Source organism: Andrena cerasifolii, chromosome 8 (genome assembly GCF_050908995.1).
Source record: "Andrena cerasifolii isolate SP2316 chromosome 8, iyAndCera1_principal, whole genome shotgun sequence".
Classification (NCBI taxonomy): domain Eukaryota; kingdom Metazoa; phylum Arthropoda; class Insecta; order Hymenoptera; family Andrenidae; genus Andrena; species Andrena cerasifolii.
In genome coordinates, this window is record NC_135125.1 from 488,335 (window position 1) to 502,780 (window position 14,446).

General features: G+C 35.8%; 1 protein-coding gene and 1 long non-coding RNA gene across 2 annotated transcripts in view; both read left to right on the top strand.

The window, feature by feature from the left end:
- The window catches only part of LOC143372282 (uncharacterized), a 394,641-nt gene that overhangs the window by 209,016 nt on the left and 171,179 nt on the right, over window positions 1-14,446 (top strand). The window lies entirely within an intron of this gene.
- The window catches only part of LOC143372204 (uncharacterized), a 170,582-nt gene continuing 161,061 nt past the window's right edge, over window positions 4,926-14,446 (top strand). The window contains exon 1 of the mRNA XM_076818214.1: window positions 4,926-5,419. Within this exon, the coding sequence (XP_076674329.1) occupies window positions 5,361-5,419 (59 nt within the window). The 5' untranslated portion in view covers window positions 4,926-5,360. The remainder of the gene's footprint in view (window positions 5,420-14,446) is intronic.

The window sequence follows — 14,446 nt, forward strand, 5'->3', positions numbered from 1 at the left end:
GTTTATAACGTAAATAGGTTTTCAAAATCGTCATAAATACAAGCGAAGGAAAAACCGTATTACATTTAGTCGATTCGAATATCCCGCTCGAATAGACAACCAATTTAAATGCCAAGGTCAAGTAAGGACTTCAAAGGTTCCGCCCGGAGTGATGCCTCTTATTATATCTCCTCTTTGGTAATACCGTCTATGCACTCGCTGTATGAATCGCAACCAACGCAGCGGACTCAAGTTCGAAGCGACCAACACACCCCTAGAAGGTTTACGGCAGGATCGAAACGGAAGATGAGAAAGAAAGCAAATACGTGGCGCGCATTGTTATTTCTTAAAGGCTTTTACTGCTAAGTTTTTCGAACGTCTTCTTATAATGCTAACTTTGCAGCTATACTCTAATCCAGAAGACGTATGAGAGCTTGTGATTGTATTCAATAGCTTTCAAAACCTTCAATTTAACCCGGGCGCGGATAATAAATAAATTCATTTTTCATTTACACATCTGATTACCAAATCTCGCTGGGTAAGCAGCAGTTCGTCCTGTAAAACTCATAAAATATGGTCTTCGCTTTCAATAATATGGAATCGCTGTTCAAGAAGAAGAGAAAAACTCGGATTGAGAAAATCCAGGAACCAATAAAGCCATCAAATTTCGTTAAGAGTCGGTCCCCGATCCTTAGGACGAAGTAACCGATGTAGTTAGGAAGCGTGATTCGACCACCGTCCAAACGTTTCGAATTAAATTTATCGTAATCCATCCAACTGTATAGCTAATTGTAAGTAAGTTTGAACATTCCCGCGCAAGCTCACAAGCACAAACGCATAGAAAACCGTTCCGCTTCGTTACTGCGGTTCATGCGCTGTTGGAAACGGAACGCTATGAATGCGCGCAGCGACTGCGTTGCGCTCTATGCGCTGTTGCGAGTTGCGATTCTCGCTCTAGCGGCGTTCAACACAAACTTTAGAAGCGCGAAGTTCAAAACGGATCATACGAGTGTAATAGGAAAGGGAAACAAAGCGAAGTTCGCACAAGCCCGAGGGGTTTGAAAATAGTTAGAGATTCTTTTAATGAGAAAACTTCAAGATTATAAATTAATCAATACCCGCTTGGAAACGGGTGTTTGAATAAATGAACTGCACTTTGATCCCTTCTCCTAGATGTAATTCCAGAGCAATGTTGTTAAACGCTTGATTCTAAAAATCAATAACTGTGAAGGAAATAGATTCACCAATGAGAATTTAGTTAGTAAATATTTTATTGGCACTTAGATTTTAAGGACATCTTGTAAAGAACAAAAGATGTAAAAGCGTTTGCGTTTGAAAGGCCACTTGAACCCCGAGAGCGAAAGTGAACGGACGTGCAATTATAAACCTAGCGAAATTCTTATTTGTATTGTTTAAATTCGTTGAGTTCATTAAATTTATTAATTATTTGTGTTCAAATCGTTTCCTTACATTATTATTTTTATCTCTAAAAAAAACACGTCCAGGGAGCAGAACGCCTTAGCGTTCCACGGACGTTGTCCCGCGCCTGAATTCCCGCACCAGAAGGCTACTAGTCCCCTAAGGCCACGCAACAGCGCATAATGCGTGAATCGGAACACACCCTATATCCTGTGATGCCAGATCGGGGACGGGTTCCCTCGAGAATTTCCCCCACCTCGCGCACACTACGCCGGAGCTGCGTGTCCGTGAGTCAGCTCTGAAGCGCCGAGCTCACGGACACGCTGCTCCGGCGTAGTGTCCGTCCAGTGTTGCCACCTTAGATGTTTGAAAGTCCGTATGGAAGAACTGAAAATACTGTAGAATTCCGTAGATGCTCTCGTGGAAAATCTGTAAACAGGACAATTGTGAACAGAAGAACTGTGAACAAGAAAAAAATGACGAAGAAAACCATGAAGACGACGCTTTTTTTATGAATTTCTCGACACAAATTTGTTAAATTCAGAAAATTTATATATTGTATTGATTTTTCTATTTTTTAGATTAATATTTTTCATTTCATATGTTAAACATATAATATTATGTAAATTTAATAACGTAAAAATTATTAAAATTTTGTCAATAGCTCTCCAAATTCTGCTATTTCATACTGATAGCAAAATTGCATCTATTTACTTACCCTGATAGCCAGATCTGGCTGGATCTGGCAGCAGAATCTGACGTCAGAACTGCAGCAGCCTGTGTCCGCATTTGGAGGTGCAGTGCCTGATGTCAGATGGACAGCAGATCGACAGCAGATTTCGCCGTCTGCTAGTGTTGCGATGCTCGCTGATGTAAATATGTATGATTGCGTGAAGTTAGCTATAAGACATAGAGATATCGACGTTGGATGTAGAGCGAAACTCAAAATCCTTTGTAAACGGAAAGATTTATTGTAGGCATGCGGGTTTGAAACGAACAACACATCTGGAAGGTTTTAAGCGAGATTGGAACGGGGACGAGGAAGAGTTTATTGCCAGGACTCGTAAACACGTAGAGCGCGTTGTGCTTCTCAAGATAGCATTCAGTAATTTTCAAAACTATAGTTAGGCCAAGCGAGGATAATAAATAGCTTAACTTTTCCTTCCACATCTGCGAGCCAAATTTCGACGAGCAGGCAGCTGCTCGTCTCGTAAAACGACTTAAAACTCTGTCCTCGCTTTCAATAATTGCCGATGTCCTGTTAGGGTAAAAACTCAACTCGGGAAAGTCATAAAGTCATAAACTTTGCGCCGGCGCGGTTGTCTTGACTCTAAGGGTTGTGCTTACCTACCTGCTAGATATGTATGTAATGTAAATAGACTACGTAAACGGAAAGCGTACCTCGACCACCAGCCGAGAGTGGAGGGAAGCGCGAAGGAAGGGCCAAGGACGGAGAGATGGCTGAAGGACAACCCCCTGACGAAGTTTGAGGGACAACACCACCTTGATTGGACGAAAGGATCCAGGGAAGGAGACAGAGGAACACGCCGAAATTGGAGGAGTAGGGCGCTCGAAGGTTACAAGTGAGGAGTGATTTTGTAAAAACATCAGATCGAACTTGTTAGCAATACAGCCAACATCTAGTTATCGATTAAAATCCAATCTTAGGAATTATCCAGAAAGTGTTTTATTTCATTTCTTTCGTTCATTGAAATTCCCGCGCAACTCGCGAGCTGAGTGCTTCAGCGCTCCACGGGCACGGACTAGCCGCCTATATAGAAATCTCCAGCAGACCGCGCAACACTAGGCACAGCAACAGCGCCATCTGTAGGCAATTGCTTAGTAATCCTGGACCTCAGATGGCGCTGTTGCTGTGCCTAGCAGACGGCGAAATCTGCTGTCGATCTGCTGTCCATCTGACATCAGGCACTGCACCTCAGGCTCTGCAGATCAGAACGCAGCCAAATGCGGGCACAGACTGCTGTAGTTCTGACGTCAGATTCTGCGCTCTCGTGCCAGACCCTGCTCCCAATCTGATGTCAGATTGGAGACAGATGGTTATCAGGGTATAGATTCAATGAAAATGTGTACCTGCATTTCCAAATAAAATTCTGAACAAAATATATGGTAAATTACGTATCGTTACAGCATCGTAAATGTTACGCCAATACAAATAAAACGAGGTAGTAAAATAGCTTGGAAAAGTTGATGATTATCATCTGATTTTTTATCTGTACTTCCAGTTAGGAACACATACAAATTTGAGTTAATATCATTTGGAAATATGTGTCTTTCCACACGCATTTATGATATGCAAAACTGGGTACAAACAGGTAGAAAAATAACATGAAAGGACCAACAGATTCCGTAATGGTTTGGATCTGGATTTCCAAATTCAATCAGCTTAAAAAATGAACGTGTAGATCCGACTAGAACCGACGACAAATTGTGCTAGGAAATACAGATAGATACTATCGAGGTTTTACATGCATATCCGGATTGAAACTGATAGAAAATATTTTTCGTCCGGTTCAATCCGTATGTTACGGGAAGAAAACCGACCTAAACCGGGTTGAAAAATATTCAATGCGATTCTAACTGGCAGTTGCAGTAGGGATAATACATGTATATGCATATATAAACATGTTTTTTCTCATAATTTCTAAGCTCCATACCACTGCGCGCTGTTATACTTGGTTACTATGACATTACGCAATGAAACATTAACTCAAACGTTTTTTTTTAACATTATTATTATTATTTTTCACGCAAATGTTTCATTAAAAAATTGTCTGTAATTGCGAATATGAAGATGGTGTATGGGTTCTGAGGTGAGTTTTACTAACGACGACATTCCGAACTTTACGCTTATTATTTATAACTTTTCCATCGTCTCGAGGGTAAATAATTATGCATTTTGGATTCCCGTAGAAACATTAATACTGTGCCCGGTTGGAAAGAAGTCGGTTGAAATGTTACAGGGGCAAGAGGGGTTCTTCGCTCGCATTGGCTCCCGCCGCCCGTGTCCCGTTTGCTTACTTTGTATTCGTCAACGTTTTCGCGCCGACCAATAGGGATATACTATTCGGACCTGATATTCGGACCTGATATTCGGACCATAGAGTTTCTCGACCCACTTCTTTCTATCCGGGCACAGTAGGTATCCTGTATTAAACTTTCGTTTTCAGCCAGGTCCAAAATTGGCCAATTTCTACCATTGTCTTTTCACAGTGGTATTTATATGATAATCAATTAATAAGATATAGAAAGAAATTAACGGGGGTTTACAAGATTCATCATATATTAAATACGAATTTTAAGCCGGTATTCATAGTCGCTACTTATTCTTAAGCAAATGCTTAAGCATTCGGCATCCTTTACTAGCTACTAGGTTAGTAGAGGATACCGCATGCTTAAGCATTTGCTTAAGAATAAGTAGCGACTATGAATACCGGCCATAGTCACATTGCGACAATTATATGAATAAAATAGTTAACAATGTTTATAGCGCATGCGTCAGACAAGTCAGCTGTTTCCCTCGTAGGAAAACGCATTTCAGTGCAGAATGTGAATTTTACTAAAATGTAACGTTCCCTTAACACAATATTAAGTTACTGGGTAAAAAGAATTTCATGTAAAAATATTGTTGTTACAGTACGATAAATGGTCCATAATAATTTCATGAATAATTTAATTATTCCATAACCTCAAACGACTGCATCAGACAACGTTACATTTTTGGTGTCGTAGCAACTGTGGTGGCGACAGTGATAACAGCAGAGGTGATAGTCTGATAATGCACACAGTGTGACGGTGGTATCGGTGACGATAAAAGTGGTAGGAGTGATGGCGGTAGCAACAGTGGTATGGTAATAAAGTGGTATCGTTGTACATCTGTAAAAACATTTAATTATCGACTGCCGAAGTTTGAATACGAACAATAATGTGAATCGTGAAAGAAGATGAGGATTTGTGTAACGTGTGTGTATTGGACATTACTTTTTATATCAGTTGTTTCCAGGCAAGTACTTCGCTTTTTCCTCTTTTACTGATACCTCATACACATGCAAGTAAAATGTCCAATGTTTCTCTACATGCTCAATAGTATTAGTATAGTACACGTTAGTAAACCGGCATGTTTCATTCAAATCTACCTAATAAGAAAAAGTATAAAGTTTACTGTTACAGTAACATTTACTAAACTAATACTAGATGTTTTTTGATAATTGTTATTCCGTATATTCAAAAGTAATAAGTCCTCAGCTGTTTTGATATTTTATATCTTAAAATATATGAAGTCTAATTACATATTTATTGTTCTTTGGTACATTATTACGAGAGAGATATATTCATTTTTCAGTTTCTGTTATTAATTCTGATGTAATTTACAACACAATTTTTCAACAAAATTGTAATACAGTATTAATACGGAGAAAAATTAAAGAATTGAATTTAATATTTGTGAGACCAATATTCTGTAATATTAATTAAAATTATAGATTTATTTGTAAACACTTTTTTTTAACTTTTTGGTATGAATTTACAGGTTAATAGTAATGGTTAACAAATTACATTGTTTGTTAACTTATTATATTGTATATTTTTTGTTAACATTACCATGTTAATTTAATAACTGTCAAATACATTTATACTACATGGACATTTTATATACATATAAATAAGGTAAATTCGGATAATAAGGCCCACAATCTTGTTAATGCCATATATTGCTCTTACTACATACGAAATGTCATTCGAAGACCCCCATGCGATTAATATAACATTTGTCGGCTGTAAATTCAAGAAATGTTTCGCCGGCAACTTGTGTTGCTACAATTATAAGAATTACGTCGGTTTCTTGGCTTTGTATTGGAAGTACTCATTATCTAATTATTGTACAACTATAGGTATGTGTAAGTACATATGTTGGCAACATATTCTCTGAAAATTGATGATTTTGTGAAGTACACGCTTAACATATAACCCCGGTAATGAGGAAGAGACAAAACAGATAATAAGGCCCACCAAAATATTAAGTGCACTTTAAGGCTCAGGAAATATCCAGAGATCCCTTCCAAAGTAGGAACGATATTGAGAAGAGCTCACAAGCATGTGTTACTTCAACCAGAAGAAAAAGACAAGATTGTGTGAACAAGAGACCATGCCATCCACCTCTAGAGAAAACATGGATGGCAACTCTGCACACAATTGGTTTTGTAAATTATGCTGAACTGCATTCAAGACAGATATGCGACAGTGTGTCATGTGTCTCACCTGGATACACGAGGAATGCGTTGGGCTCACCCCTGAGGTCGAAGATGTCTTTGTTTGCCCGAATTGTACATATTAAATAGATGGGCCATATTACCTGCACTACAGAGATAAGGCCCGTTTACAAGGTTTTTAATATCCTATTAATTTCCGTATTTGTTGTGTTCATATATTGTTACAAATATTACAATGTATAGTTTAATGTCCATAGATTTCTATAAAAAAAAGTTTTTAAAAATATGTACAAGTTTTTTTAAAAAAGATTATAGAATCTTAGGTGGGCCTTATTACCCGAACTTACCTTATATTAAATAACATATTTTAATTTTACTCTCTTGGTCTTTTATAATGATGAACGCAACATATTCAAATGATGGTGACAAAGTATTTGAAAGTTTTATCACTTTTATTTCTTGGTTCTCATAGAAAAATGAAATAAAAATGTTGTAACTTTCTTTTACAACCACAATAAGTTGTTAATGTAGAAAAATATATGTTAATAATAATAAGAAACAAATTATGTTACAATGTACAGTATAATATACAAGGTGTTCTCTTATGCAATTATGTAAGATTGTGTTCTTTGTTAAGAATTAACAAAATTGGTTAAAGATTAAGAAAACTGTTCTAAAGCAAAATTAGATGTTACTTTATATTCCTATTTTACCATGCATTTTTAGGCATTTTTTTACATGCAGTTGCAAAGTAGAGTTCCACCTTTTTCTTTAATGGAATTCCATTGCTGTTAGTATAATAATAGATGTAGTTTTCTGTGGATTAGAACACAGTATTATGTTCTATATTTGTAGATAAACTATTACGCTCCATAACGAAAAGATAGTACTCTCTATAATGTCATTAAACTTTATAAATGTAGTTGAAAGGTAACATTTCAGTCATTGGAGTGTATTAATTTTAAGTATTGCATAATGTCGGTTCTGATCAGGTTATAGATAGTACGTTCCACTTCCAGTTCAAAACATAAGCAGAAGTGGTTACTACACAAACAAAATCATTGCATAATCTGAAAGTTTTCTTTCTTTGGTTAGTTGTTCAGAGCAAATTGTGTTAAATTCTGGCTTGAGATTATTGTACACATTTCATGTATTAAATCCAATGGGTCGTTATAAAAAGTTAAGTGGTAGTGAAATACAAATAATTAATGAATTAAGAGGATTTTCTACTGTGACAGCTGAAACAAACTTAATTTTTCGGGAATTAAGAAAAGAAACATGTATTGCACGTATCGTTTTGCATACTTGTAGCTTTGGTTTAACACCTTTCAAGACTATAAAAAAAAATTTAAGGAAAAATATTCATTTATAGCAGAATAGGAGTATCGTGAAGAGAACAATATTATTTCCAGATGCCACACTTGATATCAGCAATTGTAGTTATCTCAAACAGAAAATTCAAAAAGATAGCTAATTTGTAGATGTGTGGCTATTATCTGAATCTGCATAACGAAAAAATATTACGAAACAAACAAATAACAATGTCCTAAGTAATTTTTATCAATTTTAGTAAAAAATATTTGGTTTCGTTGACCGTAGTAATTCAATTTAGCAAATATTTGCAAAATTTTAGTTCGAACGATAATGTAACGTCTGCTGAATATGCCTGATATAATTGAAGTGTACATTTGGTTCTTTGGGAATCAGGTCTGGTATCCGAAAGCATACTGTTCTCTTTGCTATGCTTCTACTCTGCTATAAATGGATATTTTTAATTGCAAATTCTTTTTTATAGTCTTAAAAGGTGCAATATTTGTTTCTTTTTTAATTCCCGAAAAATTAAGGTTCTTTCAGCTATCACATTAGGACCCTTAGCACAAGAAAATAATTTTATCCTAAAAATGACTTGTACTGTGCATTGTAATTAGGGATGGGATCAAGTTCAATATGTAATTATGAATCCGAGCCAATTCCAATACAAAAGTTTCACTTCATGGGTTTCGAATATTACTCATAAGAGCTGGCGTTTCATTCTACATACTTCAAAAGTACTTAAGTTATGGAAGCCGGTTTCGACCCTCAGAAAAAGTACCAGAAGAGTTCGAGAATGTACTTCTAAGTTCTTCGACATTTGAAAGAATCGAATCTGGTAAAAGTAGTATTCGAACCTTGACAGACAAAAATCTACACAGTAAGACGTGTGATTTGTTTTCAGTGAAAATTACTAGATACAAGTAGTCCACATTACATTTATTTAACTTTATTATCATTAATAATTAATTTACTTGGCAAATACACAAAGCACTCTTAACATTTGTAAGTATTGAGGAATAATATTTGATTGACAATTTTTGGCTTCAATCTATTTCGTTTTTCACTGAAAACAAATCACACACTTGCACAGAATAAAAAACTCCTGGTTAAAGTAACTAATCATAAATAGTCAGGGTTTGATTATACTTGCAAGTACTGCTGACGTTTCTCAAAGTTCTTATAGAAAGTTCAAACCTTTCTCATCAAGGTTCGAGTCTACTTGAAAGTAGTGTCTTTTTTCCAAAGTACTCGTGAACTGTTCGAAACTATACAGTCAGATTCGAACCTACTTCCAATATACTTGATCCCATCACTAATTCTAATAGTCATAAAGTAATTTCTTTCTGAAGTACTTTCTTACATTCTAATGTAATTTAATCTTTTAAGAAATTCAGAAAAATATGGGACGATGTAAAGCATAGTCTAACCAAAACACCTCCTTGGTAACATGCAGTTCTCAGAGAACAGCTCATTTAACGGTGCAAGCACATACGAAGGAAAGCATCAATTAAAAAACCACTGTTAACTGTCAAATATGAAGAGGCTCACTTATGGATTTTGCAAAATTATAGTTATTGGAGAAAAAAGTGGCCAAAAGTTATCATCCCTCAATCTTTATTAATGGGAAACGGTTTTATTTAGATGGTCCAGATGGAACACGTTATTATTTCCATAATCTTAGAAAGTAGGAATGGATCTTATATCATAGACAGATGGGTGAAGGCAGATTAATGATGATGATATGCAATAGGGCGGAGCGGAAAATTTAAATTTGAATTTTCGGTTGGCCTGGGCACGTTATAGTTGTCTTTTGATTAACCAAACACAACTGTAAAAAAATTTTGGAAAAATATTCATGTCTGCAGGTTCCTTTTTCTCCTAAAAATGATTATATGATTATATGATTATTTAGGAGGAAAAGGAACCTGCAGACTTGAATATTTTCCAAAATTTGTTTACAGTTGTGTTTGGTTAATCAAAAGACAACTATCCCGTACCCAGGCCAACTGAAAATTCAACATTAAATTTTCGCCTATGTAGTATGATTATATAATCATATTTAGGAGAAAAAGGAACCTGCAGACATGAATATTTTTCTAAAATTTTTTTACAGTTGTGTTTGGTTAATCAAAAGACAACTATTCCACACCCAAGCCAACTGAACATTCAACTTTAAATTTTTTTCGCCTATATAGTATCGCTCCGCCCTAACATGCAATTATATATTGTGGCAAAACAGCTGTAACATATTTGTATAAGTAATACAATGCATAGCCAACAGTACATACAACTGATTAATGAACTAATAACTACTTTACGACAGCGATAAAATTGTGGATGAATAGATCATTTTGGAGCTCGACAACAAACAGTTCTTCGACCAATGTGTGTTCAAGACTATTCTTAATGTATAAAAACATACATACTTTGGAATGGCTACCATTTTTTCCAAATATTACTATAATTGAAAATAATTCTACTAGCTAGAGCTGTGTACCTCAAAGGAAGACAATATCAAACAATTATGGATTTATTAAATGTATTACACAAAAGTGGAATAGAATAAGTCAAAGATACATTCAAAATCTGTACAAATTCATTCCAAAACGTTTACTGGATATCGTAGAAACTAATAGAGGTTAAGGGGGTATTCTACCCAAAAATTCGATCTCCTTTTTGATTTTCTAATAGTTTAGGGATTCGAAAATATGTCCATAAAATATTAAGGTGAAATTCGTAGAACTCCCAGAGTTATAGGGGCTTAATAATAGGGGCGTTATCTACCGTAACTTCAGTCGTATAGGTCGTAACTTTAAACGCGTTTTTCTCGAAACAATTTTTTTAAATCGGGCGTACATTTTTCTCAAAAACTAATGGACCGATTGAGCTAAAATTTTGCACACATTCAAAGTGTACCTATAGCCCGAACTAGAATTATATAAATACTTTTAATACAACCTCCCCCACACCTTGTTTTAGCTCAAGAAAAGTCGAAAAAATCAAATATAAATTTTTAAACAGCTCCGATTTCGGTAACAATGTCCGGACTTGGTTACATCTAGTTCGGGCGATAACGACACTCATATAGTTTTAAAAAAATCTTTGGTACTTTCGTTTCAGATGACTAGGACGGCCGCAATTCGTGCGCTCGATGGGGCCGGTCTTTGATGACATGACCTGCGCTGCGGCGTGTAACTTGTACAAGTTTCAATATAATGCATTCCAAAAATTTATGTTGATAGTTCAAACACTACTAAATATGTGTACAAAACCTCTGCCATGTAGGCGCGATAGGTTTTCCAGAATTAATTTCCATATATCATCTTCAAAAACGAGTGTCTAGACTAGAATACCCCCTTAAAGAAAAATAAAAATAATATTACCAATGTATGTGAAGGGTAAGGGGAAAAAATTTGGGGATTTATAGTATATTTTGTTGGTGGCAACTGGGACTACACAACTGTCGAATCACAAAGCGTTATAAAGTTCAAATGCCCCTGTAAGATAATGTTAAAGTTTTGGTATACTGGTTAAAAACGGGTAATGCACTTTGCACTGGGACAAAACACTCAATGTCCCCACTCTTTGCTTAAGCATAAGCTTCTGTCGTCAAGGGAAAACAGGAAATTATGATAAGGGAATGCTCATTCCCCATTCAGGAAGTGGAGAAAATGCGAATATTACATGATATTTTTTATCGAACCATCTACATATGGTGTAAAGTCTTTTTAAGAAAAAGATGAAACTGTAATAGGAAAAAAGGAGTGTTCAAACTTCCCAATAGAGCATACATAGAACTCCTGCCTATTTCACACGCAAAATACGAAGCCCTCATAGTCTTACAAAACTTTTGCGACCCTAAGGCTTAGCTATGTTATAAGACGCTGTTTCTTCATGCATAACAAATAAATGAGAAATAAAATATCTGAAATTAATAAATTCAGTTGCTCTCCTTGTTTTAATACAAATAGAAGTGGAATATTCTTATTTTATTTCAGTATGTTGCCCTGTTCAAACTTGAAAAAATATTAAAATATTTCCTATTTTTTTCTGATGCCTCATTAGGGTATAACCTTCGTGTTAAGAAGAATGCAGATAAATTCATTAAACCTTGTTTCTTTACTGATGGACTAAAGTATTACAACTTAATTTTTTCGATAAAGCTGTTGTGTGACATTCTTTGTCTTCCTCCCCTTACACTTCATATATAATATATTAGCAATAGAGTGCTGTCTTTTTGTCGCATCAAATTTTAGTTCCACTGTTATAACGAATGTACCAAAGTACAACATTATATTAAAGAATCCTACAGAATGATAAAACTATGTTGAATTTGTAAAGTACCTACTATGATTATGAGGTGTGCTATCTTTTTGTTGCAGAGTGTAATTTGAAAGATAGTTTAGCTTTGAATTTTTAAAATAGTATACCATGATCATAAAATATAACAACTTTAGACTTTCTTCTATGAGGATTTTTGAAGAATAGTACGTATTTGCATCCAATCCATAACATTTAGAATAAATGCATACGCCTCTAATGTATTTTTAGAATTGATTTTATCAAAAGTAAAGTCTTGTTACAAAAAGGATTATTCTACAATTTCAACTTATTTTTGAATATGGATTCATTTCATCGATAGCTGTACCATATTTATTATTGCATTCTAACAATTCTTAGTGAGATGTAGGTATACAGGGTTATCATTTAATCTTGCAACCCGCGCTCGCGCGAACAGGTAGAATGGCAACAACGCCTCACGAACTCATTCCATTACAACCATGCACCGGCCCGGCGTTCGGAAAATTGCCAACGACCGCTGGACAGCATTGATGCCCGAGCTTCGAGAATATTAGGATGGTCTCTTTCAAATTAACGTGGCAAAGAGCTATTGGGAATTTCCCGCCCCAGGAAAGCGAGCCGCGCGCTCCGTTTTATGATCGGTTTACCATTCGCACTCCAGATTACTGTAATGAGGTTTGAAAACCATGTCGTTTGGTCTCGTACCCGTCTCAATTTAAAAAATGTTGGCCACGGCAGGGTTGACCGTGGCGCTATACCTCTGTACGGAGAGATTTTTTGCCACCTGCGTGTAAAAGCCACAATAATGGCCCATCGTTTAAAAAAATGACAGTAACGGAAGCCGGTATAGGCGTGTCGTTGAGTAACTAAAAGGTTAAAACATTCAGACACAAAAATTGTAGAAAAAGATTCAAACACCGCTACAATTAAAGACACGTCCTAGTAGTTACCCGTTACGTCCGGTCTATGCATGCACTGCATTAAGGATAAAATTATAAAAAAGAAAGCCAGAACAATAGATTCTGAGGTTTGCAGAACTAACACATAACACAGTACAACAAATTTTGACTTTTTTCGGACTTGTAACATTCAATAGCCGTTTCTTATAGGTTTTCGTGCCCTGAAAACGAAACCGCAACCCGTTTGTCGCCATCACCCTCAGTTTTTGAGAAAATCGATTTTAAAAAAAACTGCAAATTTTCAACTTTTAGCATTTTTTGTGTCGAAACGAAATTATTTTATGAACCCTCCAGAATACAAAGATATAAGTTATTATTGCATTATGAACATTTAAATATGTTTAAACAACGATCAAAGGGAAAGGGACACCCGAAATGCACTCACTTTTGAAGATATCTTTCATTTTATTTCCAAAACTAAGGGTCTAGGAGGAAATCTGACTATTCCACGAGATGCAGCAGACATTTTTCCATCGGAAAGCATCAACCGAAGTGGTAAGTCTGGTTTTGTTTTCAATGCAGAAGCGAAATAGTTTGGCAAACCGTGCGGAGCCGACAGTGGTAGTCACGCGCGTTAAGCGGTTGTGTTACACTGAGCGGCAGTGGATCGCGCGCCGCCGTTGACTACCACTGTCGGCACCGCACGTTTTGCCAAACTATTTCGCTTCTGTATTGTAAACAAAACCAGACTTACCACTTCGGTTCATGCTTTCCGATGGAAAAATGTCTGCTGCATCTCGTGGAATAGTCAGATTTCCTCCTAGACCCTTAGTCTTGGAAATAAATTGAAAGATATCTTCAAAAATGAGTGCATTTCGGGTGTCCCTTTCCTTTTGATCGTTGTTTAAACATATTTAAATGTTCATAATGCAATAATAACTTATATCGTTGTATTCAAGACGGTTCATAGAATAATTTGACGCAACGAACAATCGAATAACTATTACCGTTTCGACACAAAAAATGCTTAAAGTTGAAAACTTGCAGTTTTTTTCAAAATCGATTTTCTCAAAAACTGAGGGTGATGGCGACAAATGGGTTGCGGATTTGTTTTCAGGGCCCGAAAACCTATAAGAAACGACTATCGAATGTTACAAGTCCAAATGGCTGTTGTACTGTGTAATTGAATAAAAATTTAATTTCTCAATTTATGAAAGTAATGATACGGAAACAACTAGCTTATTGTTTATCAATACAATGAATTTTAAAAAGAGCATACAGTAAATACAGTATCAAATACACAGTTTG